Raw genomic sequence first — 19,222 nt, 5'->3', positions numbered from 1 at the left:
TAGTAATTACAATATATGTGTTGTGGGTCAAATCATCAAATATCTTCATCAAACTACATCATATGGAAATGCACTGTGACAAGACAGCCACCAGTATAACTTACTGTGGCCAGGAACATTATATCTATCATAGTATGCAGCTAAATGCAGGATGCTGGCAAAGACTGAAAGCTATTCTGAAGTAATTCATTCAGATGACCCATTTAAGGTTGTCTTTATCAGTCGGAGGTCGTGCTTTGTAAGTATGGTACAGTACAGTGCAGTACTGTACACAGGGAAAACAGTCATTATCATTTGTCTTCATTCTTGTTGGCTGGTGCACATTATTTTGGGTTAGAACTTTCCATGTCAATAAAAGCTCAACATATCATTAATGAGAAAATAAAAATAATTGTGGCATGCCATAAAAATGGTTCCATGCATCACAAGCAATGAATAAAACAAGGAACAATAATAATACAATTAAAGAGAGAGGAGCAGGTGAGAGAAGGCAACTGTCTAGCGATGGTAGTGTTCGCTCTGTGTCTAGCGCAAGCTTATAGATAGTGTAGTGTACACACTGTGGCATACACCACGTGCACATACACTGTCAGCCACCCAGGGTGCGCTACTCACAAATGTACGTAGCAGCAATGGTCTTCAGGGCCCATATAGGTTATCAAGGGAGGGTAATCACAGGGGAATACAATGCAAATATGTCATGTTCAAAGAAGGTCTGTGTTATCAGTGGACAAGAAATAATTTAATTTCCCTTCTCAAAATTTTGGAGTACGGCCGTGTACAGTACAACAAGATTATTGGTAAAATACAAGTATGAACTTCATAATAAGGGACAGTTACTGAAGGTCATAACTTGATATCTGTAATTATAAAGCTACAAACACTGCATGTCCAATATTAAATGAAAATATAAGCCAAATTAACATAAAGAATTAACTTAAATTGATAGTTGAAACAAATCTTAAGTGTTTGTATCACTCTGAAGAGCTGAATTATTCTTAATATTTTGTTAGCCATTACAAATATAAAGAAAAATTAAAATTACGAGGTATTCAAACCGAGAGCAAGATACACAGATTTTCTTGAACTGGAGAGTGGCAGGGGGTGGGGTGGGAGACTGCAGGAGAGGAGGCTCGAGCACTAACCTGAGGTACTCTGGCACCACCTTGTCCTGTGCTACTGATATAGGGACATCGGGTGGTGTCCTCACAGCTGTTGCCTCACTCATCTTGTCATACCTGCAGCAATAATCAACTCTTATAATTTATTTTGTCTTAAATCTAGCACATTTATTATGCCCTTCCTGTTATTAAAAGGAGATAACAGTCTTTAAATAAATCATATAGATAAATACCAACAGATATTTCATTACTGTTTATCTCAATACTGTTTCATTTTCAATCTATGCAAAAAATGTGTGCCAGCTCATCTGACTTCAAGATGAAGTAACTGAAGAATGAACAGGTGACCCCCCCACATAAACCATAATCAGAGATCTTGTAGAGTTGAGGAAGTTGTAACTGTCAAATGTGATCATGATGAAATATAAATACTGTACATCTAACAGTTTAAGGAAATATTGCTTTGTTGTCAATTTAGACAAAGTTTGATCCAATTTTGGTGAAGTTATGGCCTACACATAGAAGCATCATGGATAAAAGGAAGGAAAGTGACAGATGGAAACAGTCACAGTATCACAGTAATGGGGGAGCACAACTCATTGTCTGTCTTAGTTTCTCAGCACTACAGCACCTTTTGTTTATAATCTTTAACTTTATACGTACAGAGGTTACATACAGTAAATCTAACCTCAACACTCTCACAATGATAAAGGCAAAAATTTTATATTTTCAGATCGCTAAACAAGCTTTAATTGGATTTGGAAATTGTATTTTTAATACTTTTTAAATACATAATGTTCATTCACTGCAAGAGACACAGTACTGTATACTTAAGAGCAAACAAGTGTCATCACTGGTGAGGACACTTGGTACACTTACTGATCTAATGTGGGAGAAAGTGCATCTGCCAGATCAGTCGGTCGCAGCCGGGTTCTAGAGGTGTTTTCAAAAACACTGTTGTCCAGGGCACTTGTCATCAGCAGACCTGCACTACTGGTGACTGAAACAAAACAATTCAGGTATCTCAAGAGTCTCTGGAAAGTGATGCAGCTACTTAAAAATGCATCATCACCTTAAACATTTACTTCAAGTATTACTGTATACAGTACAGTACAGTATATCAAAATGATGCCACATGCTAGATTAAGCCATAAATGTACAAAGCAAATTATTTTACCATATAGAATTAAATATTGTTATGTTTGTTGAACTGAAGATATTTATACCTCAAAGATACATCATTGATATACTGTACCGAGATGATTTTACTGTAAAGGGATAAGGCATCTAATAATCCACTGATGGCTATACACATTTCCTTGAGCCAGAAGAACCTATTGGGGTGGGGCTGCTGTCCTGGGGGTCAACATATCCCAGTCAACAGAGGCATGACAACCTCTTGCACCATCAGCTGTGACTCCAGGTGCTTCCTCATACTTGATAGATATTTTAATTAGTATTTAATGAAACTTATGCTTTTTGACAAGCTGCAACAATCAAATGTTTTGTTCACTGATTTTAAAACCTTTATCAAGATGGTGAAAAAAGGTTGGCTGCAACAGTGTGAAGAACTAATAAAAAGTTTGTAGATCATTGCACAACATTATCTATGGGTCTACTTAAGATACAATTATGCAGAGTATTGCAAACACAATATATTTCACATTTAAAACAGAGAAAGTCCTCCAGGTAATTCTGAAATACAAAGGTAGCAATAAGCACATGCTTTATACTACAGGTAAAGTTTTCAGTTTCACTCACCTACAAACATCAGCTGTCACCACAAAGGCCCATATTAAATGTTCTTTAGTAATATCAAGTATCTACTTTCTAAGCATGAAAAATTGCAGCTACAGACATGCATCAGCTACACTAATGAAGAAATGTAAGTGAGTTAAAGCAGAAGCTACAATGGGCTAAGATTATTACATTCTTTCTCAGTTCTCAACTAAAGCTCAACCATTTGCAACTGGTCTGACAACACATCAGATTTCTTCTCTTAATTTCTTGTTTTAACTTACTACAAGTCTACTGTATTGTTTGCTTACTCTCATATAATACAGGGACCTCAGTTTATAAATATTTGTTGACATCCTCAATAAGGCATCAAATTATCAAAAACTTCTTTAAGCTGTCAGTTATAAAATTTAAGACCTTGAGAATGGTGCTGACTAACCCTGGCAAATGAGATTCCTACAACAAACAAAATCAATGTTCTAAAACTGTTTCAAAAGGCTGTAGTTATCTTTTGAAATTATGAATACAGTTTGGTCTCATTATCTGTTAAAATAATATTACCTATACACTGGTCTTTACCTTTCATATATATGAGACCATCAGTGTTTGTTTTACTGCCTAAACAAAGTCTGATTATTTAAAGACTTAAGTGACTAACAACTGATAATATAAACAACTACTGTACAGTAATCTAGTCACAAGAGTGTCACACTGAACAGTTTCACCAGACCGTATGCTTCCTGATGAACCTATGTTCATTTCTGTCTAAGTGAAAATTGATATGGATAGCATCATATCAATCTGAGTTGTGACAAACAAACTCTAAACTTTACAAATATATTTATAAATATAAAATAGTCAAATAATATAATTATCCTATACAGTACACTTTACCTGATTAAATGGATAAAAACTAAAAACTATGAATGTTTCAACCATAATATGATTAAGAAGAATCTGCTGGTGTTGTCCGAGGCAAGACAGAACAACACAGAAAGAAGTGAGGCATTAGGGGCATTTCAATAATGGTAGACTTGTGTGGAGGGGGTTCTACACAAGCCACCCCGCTACAGTGGGGAAGGGTATGCATAATTTATAAATATCAAGAGTATAGTAATGAAACATGAAAACTGAGATCAGTGGTGTCTTGCCTTAAGGCACCAGTACTGATGAAAAACATGCTTATTACGTAACTAGACACTTACAAGCCACATTGTACTCAATCACAAGCAGGTCGGCACCGCTGGCAAGACTAGCTGCTGATGACCTCACTATGCTGCCCAGTCTTGCTCGCAGTGCGTCTGATTCAGAGAAGTCTAGTACTCGACTTGTGGCATAGGACGATACGGAGGAAGTGGAAGCCAATGAAGAGGACGGGGCCATTGTTGTGAGCGTAGAGGATGAGGATGGAACTAAATTTACCAACGTAAAAGCAGGACCAATGAGAGGTAGCGAGGGTGAAGGAGTAGATGATGACGGATCTGTGTTAATGATGCTGCCTGAAGGAGCTATGGTGGCAAGAGAGGACAATGATGATGATGAGGAATATGGTGTAGATGCAATGGAGATGGTGGAGGGAGTTACTGTTGTCTTCATGGAACCTGTGGTGGAGGGAACGCTTGATGACGTACTGGTGCATGTGGTGGTAGTGATAGTGGTGGTGGTTGTAGAGGTTGTGATGAAGGCATTAATGGAGAGAGGCGCAACACTTGTGGTAGTACTGGACGAAGTAGTGATGCTGACGGACAGGGGCGATGCAGTTGTATTACCAGTGTGTGTGAGAGATGGGGCAGTAGTGGTGGTGATAGAAGCCAAAGGCAGAGAAATTGAAACTGGTGTTACAGAATCACGAATGGAAGTAGTTACAGAAGAAACAGATGAAATGCATGATGTCTCATTAACAGTAGACAAGGATGGCACAGGAGCTTGTGAACAAGTGGTAAGATTGGGATCCTTAGATGAAGATGGTGGGAAGGAAAAGGTGGAAACATTAGCACTAGAGGTGCCCCCAGGCGCTGGGTCTTTAGTAACTGGCACTGCATAGGGAAGACAGAAATATTGAGGGATTTAAAAGAGCCACGGCAGCAGTCATTTGAACGACGCAGAGGTCAAGTGCGCGACGGAGCAGTCAAGTGAGCGGCACAGCAGTCATGATAGCCAGGAGAGCAGGACCAGCCATGTGAATAAAGGTAAGTAAAGCTCTATGTTAGAGTAGGACCTCACGCTCACTGTATGCCACATTTATCTAGCCAGTACGATACAGTACAGTACCAAGGAAAACTTCTGACAATCTGCAGAGTTGAGGCTTTGTACATCAGTCTAGTATGCCTTTACAATCTATTTCACAATGACAAAATCACCACTTTCTGCAGAGTACATCAGAAGGACAGTTGTATATAATATAGAGTACATTCCAGTATACCTAAATAATAACATATTCAAATTATGGTTATATTTCTCTTCACAATACATGTATTTCCATTTTTTCAAATTCCTTCCATTAACAAAGTTGTTATTTCTGCCTATTTAAGTAAATATCTATGATAACCAAGGCATGGTAAATTACTGAAGAATCAAATCCTATCAATTTAAACAATAAAAACCAAATATATATGTATATATATATATATATATATATATATATATATATATATATATATATATATATATATATATATATATATATATATATATATATATATATATATATATATATATATATATATATACACACACACAGTATATTGCATATGTTAACATCTACTATACTGTACATACTTAACATCCTGTATAAAACAAAGACACAAACTGAAACTAGAATGACATACAGACATATACCACAAGACTCTGCACATATTACTGGCTAGATAAACATGATTTAATTCCATTTGTCATCTTAATACAAAAGTAAATAATTATCACAGGGAAGTTTGTGCACTTGTATAGTAATTTTGTGTATAGTATTGTATAGTACAGTGAGCTCTCTTGGAAGATGTTAATAATGGTGCACTCAGATGGTAAACAACTTTAGCCATCACAGGTGGATAAGTTTTAGTGTCCCTGATTTAAACACATGAATAGGACTAATGCACTTACAGCTAGAGAACACCTGACAGCCAGTCTATGATTGGATGGAATGTCTGACATCACATCTCTAAAGCAGACTCTACACAAACTAACCAAACCTATTCAAAGATTAGGGTTAGTTGGCTTACACTGTGTGCTGTTATTGTGGGAGACAGTACAAGTCCTGGACCTATATTTGAGAAATATGACATGTGCTCAAATCAATCACACTCTGGCTGTCGAGTGTTCTACAGCCACACACGATTTCTTACTACAAACAAGTGTACTTTATGTAGATCATGTGCTTCAGTAATGCACATGAGTTCATCTGTCTCTACATAAGTTGAGGGTTTAGGGGAAGGCTGCTCAAATAGCATCCCGATCTCAACTGGCTGTTAATACAATATGGAGGTTAATTCAACACTAACTACTCTCAAACATTGTTATTAAAAGTCCAGGCAGCACCACACATCTTCTCTTTGCCTAACCTTCCTCCCCAGCCTAATGGTCAGTCCCACTCACTCTCCAGTAAGAATTGGCATATGGGACAAAATGCCTGACTGCTCTCACAAGGGGCTGAGTTAAACCTACATGATATTCAGTCATAAAAATATTCTATAGCACCACAAGATTAATAATGATAAAATAATGATATGTTCTTCCAACTTGTATCAGATACACCACAAATACTTCCCTTACCTCATCAAGATCACCTTCTCTAAGCCATTTATCTATTATCTAGAGCATTATCTTTGGAAAATATTCAAACAGTCTGTATATATTTTTCATTCCATACAGCAGCCACATGGCCTCTTGGTGGTAAATACAATGAAGTGGGAAAAATTATGTACGATCATTTTCCTGGATATATAGAATAACGTCATTACCACACTGAGTATTTTGTATACATTATTGTGACAAACTATTTAAAGGTATTTGAGTACAGCAAGTCACCGATTTACGTCAGTAATACATCATTTACAAATTAGTAAACCATTTACTTGCTGTTCGATATATTGCTATTTTTGCCATGATGCGCACTACAAAAAAAATCAACATGTGCACCAGAATCAATATGATGTGGCAATGTTAACCACAGCTGAGTGTTTGAAGTGGCAACGCTACACCCCGAGTCAATACAGTGAGTGAGTGCTATTCCCTATGATTATTTTTCTATTAATCTCTCACTTAACCTTTAAAACTATGAGTGGAAAACGTGCTACCAGTAAATCCACAAAAAAGGCGTATGAAATCTACAGCTTTGTTTTGGCGAGTTCCTATGTATCTATTTTCATTTAATTATCTACAGTAGTTATATATTTCAGTAATGGTTTGATTCACTTTTGTCTCTATTATTTAGTTATGTGAAATTTCAGTTACTTTCAGATGTCCAAAAACTTGAAACTAGAATGCATACCCATATTGTAACAATAAGTTTGTATATATGTGTGTATATATATATATATATATATATATATATATATATATATATATATATATATATATATATATATATATATATATATATATATATATATATATATATATATATATATATATATATACTGTACATATATTATCAGGGACTTACTGTACTGTACGTCTACTGGGTGTCCTGTCATATAATAGGGAAGCAATTTTTTCTCAGGCAAAACACTATATTCTTGATCTATGATAACCCTTTAATATACTGTAGTAGTTATCAGGAGACAGGCAAGAGAAGCACATTATTTGCACCAAGTGCCAATTCGGGTGAAAGTACTGTACAGTGATACACGATGTAACTTCCCATATTTAGTCTGGGAATGGCTACAGCTCTTGTGGCCAGATAACACAACACTACAACCAATCTTCAGCCAACAAATATCAGTTATTATAACCCTAAATTCTCCTCTAGTAGTGTAACATTACTGTACTGTGATGACTGAGAGCTCATACTCACCAGCCGTTGGCGGTGCCCCGGGAGAACTAACACTTTCGCTCGTCTCGCTGACAGAGCAATACCCTGGATCTACAACAAAGAAAACCAATAATGAAAATGTAGGCGTCTGAGTCTACCAAACACAAAATGTTTCAAGTGGTCAGCAGCCCACCAACAGCTCACAACAATGATCGGGTTAGTTAGCCCCACACACAACAGAAGCAGACCCTCACTACTTCCATTCTAAGGTATAAGGATGTTAATTAAACTGAATTATTTTTCACACCTGTGAGGAAACACTGTGGTAAGAGGTACTGTAGTGTATAACTGTACATTAACAGATACAGTATATACACACAGCAGGGAGACAACACAGTTAAATACAATGTTCTGCCTTAGTCAAACAAAACAATACATGATGTACTGGCTACACAACTGACAGTTCTGGGCCAAAAACTCATAACTTTTGTCCATCTAAAAGATTATAAAGTTTGTGCCTTGAGCTCGTTCAGGTCATCTACAATGTAAAAAAAAAAAAAATTAAATGTAAGAAATGTATTAATACAATATTCTTGAAGTACCAGTTAAAGTGACAAAGTGGCATACCTAAAATAAAAGTTAACAAATTACATAAAAAAGTCAGTCAGTCTCCAGAACCGCCTGTATCTCTTTGTCTGCCTCTATGCATTAATAACATATATTAATTTCTCACCTGAGCTTAGAGTGTCAGTCTTGGCATGGGGTGCAGGGGGATGGGAGTCCAGGGAGGTGCCACTCTCCAGCGACACTCGTGAGGCACTGTCAGCATCTGTGGCATTGGGAGTCGCCAGTCACATCAAAAGGAAAAAACCAGAGACATCACAGCACTAAATAACTAAATAATTGATTCTCTCTCGTCATGAAATAGCCCAGAGTTGGCCAATGTATGTTGAAGATATACACAAGTGTATGTGTGTGTGGAGAAATTTTACTTGTATGTTTTCCTACTACATTTAACTTACGCCAAACTCCACTACAACCCCCTCAACATGGCAACCATAATCTTGGTAGGTACTGAATATCACTTACCTGTTAGGCACTTGTCCACCACATCCAGGGAGAGAGACGATTTTCTTCTCTGAGCCCGTTCCAAGCCCGAACGCTTGAATGCTGACACACCAATCACCACATTCCTGTGAAACCAACACTATTACTAACAGGACAGGAACACTATTTTTAAGTCTTTACAAACCACTTTTCACTAGAGGTTGGATTCTTATGAAGCATTTGTTGACATTATGTTCTCAGGATGGTGAACCAAATCTGATAACATCTGTATGGAGTAGCGCACATTAGTCAAAACTGTAAAGGAAACTGTAGCAAAACCAAAACTTCTTCTCACATACACTGCTTAAAAAATTAACCAACACCAATGCTCTATTAACCCCTTGTGTACTGGGTCCCCTGTCTGAGCTGAATAAAATCGTCTGGTGTTAGCAAAATAAAATAAGTGTCGTCCCTTCAGTGAAGGGGTTAAAATGTTATTCATATCCATATTTAAATATATATTCAAGTCTTAAATCGAATTATTGCTTTACCTGAGTTTATTCCAAAAGAGGTTTGAGTGAGTCCACTTATTCTCCATAACGGCCCGGTTGTAGTAGCCATAGGTGATGGCGTTGGGTGTGATGCCATTCTGACGCATCTCACACAGCACCTTGACGGCCATGATGGGCTGGGAGTAGAGTCCACATAGCTGCATCATCACACGGTAACTCACCTGAAAGACACACCCCAGTTATGGATGTATGCCACACTGAACAAACTACGGCAATATTTGATACAAGACAAACTGAACAAAGATTCTCCACAAACTCCCATTCATTCACTATTATTGAAGGTTTTATCCATACAAAACCACAGGGTCCATAACCCAATATTTGTCCACCTTCAAAACAAAGGACACAGAATTAGCGGTAAGGGAGTCAAAACACTGATGACTCACTTCATCAGCTTGTGAAAGATGTAGCTTCTGCATGTTGGTGAGGATCTTGAAAGCCAACTGCAAAAAGCGAGCCTTGTGGTGCTGCGTCAGGGCAAATGCCGGGAGCTGTGTGAACCACAAGCTGGAAATACAAGATATTGGTTAGGTATGACCTGTAGGAGCCATTAAAGTTTCTTTGATCATCACTCTTTAAGACACACAATTAAGAAATCTGATTCACATTCCTACAGAACATTGGAATTTATATAAAATTTTGTTCCATAAGGACTTTCAATAGTTATAATGTGTAATAACATTATTTACCTATAGCATGTGGAGAGCAAACACTTGGCCCACAGTATAGGTGTCAGTGAATACTTTGAGGCAAGTCTCTGATCCGTTTTTACTTCTTGTTTTGTGCGACGGGCCAGGGGGGAAGCAGGAGCAGTCTGAGGGGCTTTGACCTGCGGGGGTAGTGCAGGCTTGGGCTCACGAAGAGGAAACAATTCAGGTTTAAGTTTAGGAAAACCCTGAAAGGAATGGAAAGACAAATCAGTTATGCAGTTTTGCAATAAAATAACAGATTCCTTATAAAATAGATTTAAAAAAGGCAACATCATTTGCTCTGCAGAAACTAAGACCTCAGGACCATGAGACTTAAAATGTAAACCATACAAGTAACTAAGAACGTAACTTATCATCCCTCTTCACACCTATCTACATGTACCTGAGGTAAATATTTAAGGTCAGTACAGCATGAAACAGGTAATGAATTCAATCAACCAAGACCAACTTACAGAATAACTATAAGTAACACCTTCAGGTAGGTACAGAGGTTCTGGTGGAGGAAGAAAGAGCGTGTGTTCACTCTGGGCCAACTCCACCTCCAGCAGACGAACGGTGGTGTCCTCCTCAATCACCTGAGATGATAAAAAAAAAACTGAGTTAGTTCTCATCTATTAATGGTAAGAAAATACAAGTTAGGATCTGTAGTTAAACAAAAAGAGATTTCCTTACCGATGATAGTGTATGATATAAAGGATATATGAACAAACTTAATAGCAAGAGATTTATGCATGACTAAAGCATCTATAATCAATGAACTGATACTCTGAGACTAAAATCATCACAAATGGTACAAGTATTATGATTCCCCCACTGAGTTCCTGGCACTACAGTAAGAAAAAATAAAAAATAAAAATACAGGTATATATAAATAAATAAATATCTGCACAGTATACGAGTCACTGTCACCCACCTTCTCAGCACAGTCATCAAAGAAAGCCAGGGAAGCATCCTTGTCCGACACAAATGAACGCTCCTCGATAAACTTGCTAAACATCTGAGTGCTGACCATCAGCTGGTAAAACTTGTGGTACTTCTTGTCTCTTGATTTGACAAAAGCTGTAAAACAAAAGAATAATGTTTTTTCTGGGGTTCTGTATGTCAGGATCCTTATCATAAATTAATATTCCCGTTGTATTCTCCAGTGTGGTGATTTAATGCTAACTAATACATCAAAAATCACAAGCCCCATCAATCACCCCAATGTGAACTACACCACCAAAAATCACCCCAATTTGAACTAAGACTACAAGCACCATCCTCACTCACCATCAAGATCAAACAAGGAGGAAGTATCACATGCAGCACCGGCTTTGGCTGACACAATTGGAAGTAAATAGGCACTGTAGCCCTTCAAGATGGTGGCGGTGAAGCGCAGAAATGCCTCCTGGATCTCTATATCAAGTTGTTGCTGAAAAAAAAATGAGAATGATATAGAAGAGGCAAATCTAACACTAAATCAGAAATATTCACTGGAGAGAAAGTGTTTTAGTGATCAGGAGGAGATGGGAGTAGTCTTAGCTTACCTCTTTTCTCTTCATTTTGAAATCTGAGTCAATGCTGCTGTTTGGCTCAATTTTCTGTGACTTCAGATGTTGCTGTAAAGACTTCTCAAACTTATGTATCTTCTCACAGAGGCTGTCCAGTGATGCACGGAGAACACGAACAGGACGATTTGGGAGAATCTTGGTAACAAAATGTTTCTTGTCATCAGGTCTGTTGGAGGCAGGAGTAATAACTATGTGAACATTGAAATAAAAAAGGTTAAAAAATAACTGGAAAAATATTTGGTAAGATATTTAATTTTACATAATATCTGCTGTCACAAGTATTTGAAGCAAAAGATCTGGCTCATCAAGGTAATGTACAAAGTTTTCTAACACAGTGTTGGAGAAGCTGGGTGCTGCATTAATCTACTTGGTATGATGGAAAACACTAATAAGAAATACAGTACTTTCAACTGATGATACTTATTTGCTCCATCATTCAGCCAGAATCCTACACTATGTATTACACAAGTTGTTATAATGCCACTCTAAGTCATTTTTGGGGCTTTAAACTGAACTTAAATTCAAATTAATAAATATTCCAGTCACTCCCGGAAGGAGGGATCTTACCGTACAAACACGCGGAATAAAATAGACAACTCACACAGACATGGCTCCTGTGTCGAGGTCTATACATATCACATCTTGGGGAGGGTCGTACAAATCAAAGAACCTGGAATCCAGGCCAAGGAGGAAGGGGATGGGAGCATTAAGAAGGTCCGAGAGCCCAAGTGGACAGAGGGGGATGTACGGACACTGCCAGTGGAATGGGAAGATTATCTGCAGAGAGAGAGGGAAAATATAACTATAAAGTGAGAGAGATATAAGTACAGCATAGTCTAGAAAAGTACAAAAATAACATATGCTACAGAAATGTTAATGAAAATCCTTGAAGGGCCAAAGGCATCAACCCAGCAAACCCATAATTTTCACGAACTGTATTTCACTGGATACAAATATCGCATATATCTGGATGTTCAGTAAATGACAAAACACTCAAGAGTACATACCATACTTATAGCCTCAGACACAGCAGTGAGGACGTCTGGTCTTAGTGAGTGCAGGAGGACCTTCTGTTCTGTGAGTGCAAAGAGCAGGACTGTGAGGCAACCCTCTGGGCGCAGGTTCATCACTAACTGACGGAACTTGGCGCCACTGCAAGGAAACACAACACCTGGTTAGTGATATCCTCTATAAAGGTAAATAATTGCTTGTTTTATGTCTTTAAAAATTTTACAGACATATTAAAGCTGGTGGTTTCTAAAAATATACATAGGGTGAAAACACAAATGGAAATTTAATATAGGGAGAGGTACTTAATACATGGGGTGAAGCTTCCCCAAATACCACTCAAGTTACTGTATTATCTCACTATCTGTACCGATACTCCTGGGGATTTTAACCTCATTTTGTATATCTTCATCCTGACCATCCACTTTCTCACTAAACTCCCTCAAAAAGTTTAGTTTCCAACACTTCAGAATAAACTGCCTTTTCATTATAGTTTCACTTCACTTCATGAAAATCCATATATTATAAAGTCTTAAAACTAACTGATCTCTTACCAGTCTTGTTACATGCCATTAAATACTAGATCTTTTTTGTTTTGTACCAATTCTGATAACCAAATATTAGTTCACAGTTCTAGAGATGTGACACTGGTCCTTACCTCCCTACTGTGAATCCCTTCAAAACTTATAGCAAGATGAACAGTGAACAGTTAAACCTTACCTTAGGCTTATTGGAGAGTCCTCAGGCTGTGCAAGTGATATACGTTCTTTAGAGTCCAGTTGGATGAGGATTCTAGGTCTTCGCGCACTGGGGAACGGCACGCCCTCCAGGAAGTGATAGATGTATCTGGGTAAAATGTGCCATACAGTATACTGATAGTGGACCAGCTTCACTGGATGGCAATAAGTTATCATTACAGATTGATGCACAGTGAAATTACAGTAGTTGCACTGTATTATATTACCATGACAAAGACCAGCTAAGGATCAATCAACAAATAACAAATTTCAAATATATAATATATAATAATAATAATATAATAACCTTGGCTGTCCAAAAGATTACAGAAAAAAAAAGTCTCCCTTTCTTCATGTTAACGGCTTCATCACAATGTTATGGACATTTACCATCTAATAAAAAGGAAAGAAAGAAAACTGTGGGAGTCGTGGTTGATGTACCTGATCAAGACCAAAATTATTTAGGCTTATTATATGCCTCACAAGCAGCAATTTGTCACAAGTACTTTCACATTAAATTTTGTATTAATCACCGAGTCTACAGAAAGATACTGTACGAAACTATAAACTTATCATGGACAGACTGACAAACAGCTTTATGACTAGTCTACACGACTGTACAGGTATATATCCCTCTAAATTTCTTGTCTACGGAGTTAAAACTGGAGAAAATATGAACAGAAACAATGTGTAGTTTCCCACTCTTATTTGTAAATAGCAGATTGTATATCTTAGAGTACAGTAGATGATTTATATGAAGAGGCATTTGAAATAAAACTGAATTGGAGAAAAAATTTTGCATTTTTGAGCCAGAATAGAATTATCTGAACCATGGTAAGAAGACCATCAGCAGCCATATTGGAACAAGTTTGAAGATCTGACATTGAAGATTATGTCTTCTCATTTAGGTTTATGAAGCAAATTTACCTTGCTTGGAATTCATAAGTTACAATGATTAGAACAATACCTGTTATAAGTTCTCTAGAGCTGTGATAACATTTCTGTACACACGAAATGACTAAATATTTGAAAGCAAGTCGACTGACTGGAGGGGCTGGTGTAATGGTGTACAAAGAATTGTGTAGTGGACAAGTTAAGACATCTCTCTTCCAACCTTTACCTATTCAGAGGAGTTAAGACAGGCCCGTGTGGAGTACATAAGGTTGGTTAAAACTTAAGCAGTACGGGGAAACTCCTCAAAGGCCTTACCTTTCTATAGGTACTTGGTGAGGTCCTGAGTTTGCCATATTATGAAGGTATTTTAAAAATCTGTCGAAGGTATCAAAAAAAGGCCAGCGAGAGAGAATACAAATACACTTGTTGGTATGGACGACGTTGTGTCTACCAAAGTGTTCGTTCAGTTTAAGGGTTTCTCTCTGCTCCTGAGTCAGGCGGTCGTGTGGGTATTTTTCATAGAATGTGACCGCCGCCCCGTAAACTTTTTCCACAGCTTCGGAATTCCCTTCTCCAGCCGTAACTGTGAGCACAAAAGTGGAGAAAACTGGCTGGGGTTTGACAGCTTGTGCCGGCCATGACTCCAGTGTAGCTCCCATGGGAAGGCAGAAGAGCGCCAAGTCAGTCGGTACAGGGAAGCCAGGACGATCAAGATATGGGAAGCTGTCAAGCACACCAGCCATGTAGGCTATGTAGTTTGACCGATTCATAGACTTTTTGTAGCACACATAGATGTCTGACCCAACCTTTAAATAAAACAAACAAACAGTGTAGTTAATATTAGTCATATTGATTATGGAACATTTATAATAATAACATTGAAAATTTATATTCTCTTTTCAGTACATTAATTAAAATTGGTATAAATGTGCCTCATGCCCGCCTTGCTAAATCCACTACAGCTCAGGTGAAAATGACGTACTCGATAAAAACGCACACACAAAAAGGAATTTTACGAACCATAGTTCCCTTATTGAGGTTGCGGTCGATGGTACAGTATGAGTGAGGTGCTTGGTCTCCTCGATTAGTCATGATAACACATATGTCAGACACCACAAGTTCATTACACGCAGCATTGTCATTCGCACGTCTGCAACCATAAAATATTTAAGAGGTATTAATTAAAAATATCAAGTACTGTACTGGAGAGATATTTGAGATGACACAAAATGAGATGGAACTGATGTGTACTATTTACACTCGCTCCAAAAACTATCTTTACGATTTTCTGTGAGACAATGGATGAGGGACTCTGCCAACCCCACCGAGACAAAAAGAGTCACGTTGTTCATTCTGAAATTCATCCAACCTCTCCGTAATGATATCTGTTGGAGCGAATGTGCACCAGATTTTTTTTTAATCGTGTGAAGGACCGCGGGAGACACACATGGCAACACAACCAGGTAAAACAACAGACAAGAAACATGAATGTATGAGTCAGTTATTTTAAGGTGTGTGAGAGGTGTGTGAGTTTCTTAAATAATAGTCATAACCTCTACTACATGGCTGGAAAGATGTGAGGAGGAGAAGTGAGAGCACTGATGGAGGTGAAGGATGATGAAGTTTGACACAGAAAGATGATGAAAAAGTCTCAGTGATTAGTGACCAAGTTATGGACCAGATGTAAAATACTGGAGACAAAATTGCAATTATGTGCTCTCTTAAATTTACAGGATGGATAGGGGAAACACTGGAGGGGTCATCCTGCTGAATATTGGAAGAGAGGTACGAGAGGTCACCTGTAAGTCATGTACGTTGTTTGGCCGGATGGGTTGATATTTGCACTGCGTCCTCCATGAGTGAATTCCACAACCTGCGAGTCTGCCATTACACGTTCCCGTCCCTCGTACAACACTCTGAAAGATGGAGGAGATATTAACCACTGAGGAATTAAACAACATCTCCAGTCAAAACAGTTATTTCTGGTCACATTAATTATTGCTAAAAAGGTATCACTGATTATCTGGTCTAAGTGCTGATGTCATGAGGAAGAATTTCATTAAGTATAGTAAAAACAGCATTTTGATATGAAGGGATGTTTTTATAAATGATTCAGTTGTAACGGAACCCTCCCCCATTGCCAACCACTTCAACGAATATTTTATTAATGTTGGCAAAAATCTTGCAGAGAGCATCCCTGATCACCATGAGGAATTTAGAGCCTACTTGCAAAACATACAGCAAAATGAGCAGTTCTTATCCCCTGTCACAACAGATGAAATACTGGCCATCATAAAAATGTCCAAAGCAGGCGAAGACAATATACCAATGAGCATCATTAAGAAAGTAGCCCACTTATTACTACCTGTTCTCCTACACATTTGTAACTCCTCCTTCACTAGTGGTGTCTTTCCAGATAAACTGAAAATTGCTAAAGTTCACCCAGCATTTCAAAAATCTGGGGACAAAGGTCTCTTCAAGAATTACCGCCCCATATCAGTCTTCCCAGCCTTGAGTAAGATACTGGAAAAGCTAGGGTTAAGTAGACTAAATTCCTTCTGCAATGCCAAGAACCTCTTTACAAACTCCCAGTTTGGATTTAGAGCTAGAAGGTCAACTGAGAATGCTCTGCTATCCTTTACTAATGACACCTTAAATTCATTTCATGACAGTCAGATTACAGTCGGTATATTCTTGGACCTCTCTAAAGCCTTCGATACTGTCGACCATACCATCCACCTTTCAAAGCTTGAACATTACAACGTTAGGGGCCTGTCCCACAATTGGTTTACCTCATATCTGTCCAACAGGATGCAGTATGTCTGCTATAATAATCATCAATCTGATTCCTCGCCAATCTTGTATGGAGTCCCCCAAGGTTCCATTCTCGGTCCAGTACTGTTTTTGTTGTACATAAACGACAAAGTCCACGCCAGCACACTCATAAAATACAACTTATTTGCAGAGTATAGTAATCTCTATGCCAGCAACTCAGACCTCCATTCCTTGATGAGAATTATGAACACTGAATTGACTAAAGTCAGGACCTGGGTAATACTGTATGTAATAAACTGACCTTAAACCTTGAGAAAACCCACTACACGATCTTATCCCCAGACTTGGACCCCCTGTACCTTGGTAATACAGTCCTCAAATGCAAGCAAAATACTAAATTCCTTGGAGTTATTATTGATGAAAAACTTAACTGGAGAAACCACATACAAGCCATACACAGTAAAGTCAATAAACAGTGTGGTATCATGTGTCACACTCGACAGTCACTCACTCTCACAGCAATGAAAGAAATCTATCATGATCTTGCTTACCAACAACTGATACACTGTCACACACTATGGAGGCCTCTGGCTCTTCAAAAACACAATCACTGGTTACTGCACAAAAGACAGTTGTACGGACAATGACCTACTTGAAAAAACATCACACAAACGAAAAATTTGCTTAATTGAAAATGTTAAAATTCGAAGATAATAACACCTACTGCTGTGCCCTCTTTGTTTACAAATCTATCAATCACTAGCTTGACAATAATTATTTCCAGTTCCGAAGTAATCAGAGATACAACTTAAGGCACCCAGAGCTACTAAGACCAACCCCCATGTGCTCCTCTCAGTCCCAGACCTCCATAAAATATCATGGTGTGAAGGTGTGGAACAACTAACCGAGCAAAGACTCCACTCTCTTCCTTTAAATCGTCTCTTAAAAAATATCTATCGTCTCAGTAATAATATTTCTTGTATGCCTAATATATTTACAGTACCTGCTTTTATTGTACCAGCAAGACCGTTTTATCAGAAATTATCATGTAAATAGGTAAGAAAGAAAGAAAGAAAGAAAGAAAGAAAGAAAGAAAGAAAGAAAGAAAGAAAGAAAGATAAGAGTATAAAGATGAACTGGAATGACAGATGAACGTTGCGATCATTCCAATGTATTCTTTCCATACTTGGGGAGGTGCACAGTAGTTTTGGTTATGTGAAAGATAACAGATATTTTTATCCTGTGTATTCTATTTACATTGAATTTCACAAACAGATTGGTACAGTATTTCAAAGTCTCTGGAGTTTAGTGGCACCCAATATACTGTAATTCATAACCCCTTCACTTTTAGACTTCACGGTACATCAGGTAACTTACCCTACATCAACCAGTGGCTGTTTGTCGCGCCCTCTTCTACAACAGAGGAACATTTCTGAGGCGCGCAGAGCTCCATGGTTAAGGTTGGCCACCAAACCAGTGGGTGTTGTCTCTATACACGTGTAGCCTGTGGTGGGAGAGATTACTGTACTGGTGCATCTGTAATACCATTAAACACACTGAAATTTATCAAAACTCCATCTGAGACCAAATTTAAACCTCATCAACTTAAGAGAGAAAAGAAGCCATATTGTAACACACTATAGCTATGTAAATACTGTTAGTTTTCACCTTCCAAATGTCTACTCTAATTATTCTTTATTCAGTTAGGAGACTGACAATATTAAAACTCACTCAAGACTAATATGATTTAATTAATGAGCAAATTTCAGTTCAGGGATCATGTGACCTACCTGAACCACACTAAACTTAAAATGACACAACAACTGATCACTTGTGAGATTTTAATAATGTAATCAACCAGAAAACTAGGTGGAACAGAGAGCTACAACACACCATCTGGCACAATTTCTCCAAGAGAGCGATTGATGACAGCGATGTCTGTGATGGGTGGCAGGTTGTGTGTGGACTTGAGTGTTGCACCATCGCACGAGAAGTCAGCAAGTGGCAGCGGGTTGACTGGCAGTCCCGCCACCACGAAGTATTCCGCCACACGCCGCTCTTCCATCCTGTAAATGAACAAACAGCATCAATAACAATGGTGCCCA

The 19,222-nt window shown here is 38.0% G+C and overlaps 1 protein-coding gene across 7 annotated transcripts in view; it reads right to left on the bottom strand.

Moving 5' to 3' along the window:
• LOC121872628 (DENN domain-containing protein Crag-like) overlaps window positions 1-19,222 on the bottom strand; it is a 41,658-nt gene that overhangs the window by 20,721 nt on the left and 1,715 nt on the right. For 4 of the 7 annotated variants that reach the window (XM_042375546.1, XM_042375562.1, XM_042375589.1 and 1 more), the window contains exons 2-22: window positions 19,011-19,183; window positions 18,495-18,621; window positions 16,142-16,258; window positions 15,363-15,492; window positions 14,658-15,148; window positions 13,432-13,557; window positions 12,711-12,855; window positions 12,305-12,480; window positions 11,680-11,869; window positions 11,423-11,564; window positions 11,067-11,212; window positions 10,606-10,728; window positions 10,133-10,338; window positions 9,830-9,950; window positions 9,423-9,604; window positions 8,914-9,017; window positions 8,558-8,653; window positions 7,867-7,935; window positions 4,064-4,894; window positions 2,001-2,121; window positions 1,146-1,238 (exon numbers count right to left, since the gene is read on the bottom strand). In XM_042375546.1, coding sequence (XP_042231480.1) covers window positions 1,146-1,238; window positions 2,001-2,121; window positions 4,064-4,894; window positions 7,867-7,935; window positions 8,558-8,653; window positions 8,914-9,017; window positions 9,423-9,604; window positions 9,830-9,950; window positions 10,133-10,338; window positions 10,606-10,728; window positions 11,067-11,212; window positions 11,423-11,564; window positions 11,680-11,869; window positions 12,305-12,480; window positions 12,711-12,855; window positions 13,432-13,557; window positions 14,658-15,148; window positions 15,363-15,492; window positions 16,142-16,258; window positions 18,495-18,621; window positions 19,011-19,182 — 3,908 coding nt within the window. In that variant the 5' untranslated portion in view covers window position 19,183. The remainder of the gene's footprint in view (window positions 1-1,145; window positions 1,239-2,000; window positions 2,122-4,063; window positions 4,895-7,866; window positions 7,936-8,557; window positions 8,654-8,913; window positions 9,018-9,422; window positions 9,605-9,829; window positions 9,951-10,132; window positions 10,339-10,605; window positions 10,729-11,066; window positions 11,213-11,422; window positions 11,565-11,679; window positions 11,870-12,304; window positions 12,481-12,710; window positions 12,856-13,431; window positions 13,558-14,657; window positions 15,149-15,362; window positions 15,493-16,141; window positions 16,259-18,494; window positions 18,622-19,010; window positions 19,184-19,222) is intronic. The other 3 variants (XM_042375571.1, XM_042375553.1, XM_042375581.1) reach the window with 3 other exon arrangements.

Source organism: Homarus americanus, unplaced genomic scaffold (genome assembly GCF_018991925.1).
Source record: "Homarus americanus isolate GMGI-L3 unplaced genomic scaffold, GMGI_Hamer_2.0 scaffold55640, whole genome shotgun sequence".
NCBI lineage: Eukaryota > Metazoa > Arthropoda > Malacostraca > Decapoda > Nephropidae > Homarus > Homarus americanus.
The sequence above is the reverse complement of the archived record's forward strand: the minus strand, read 5'-3'. Positions and strand labels throughout refer to the sequence as shown.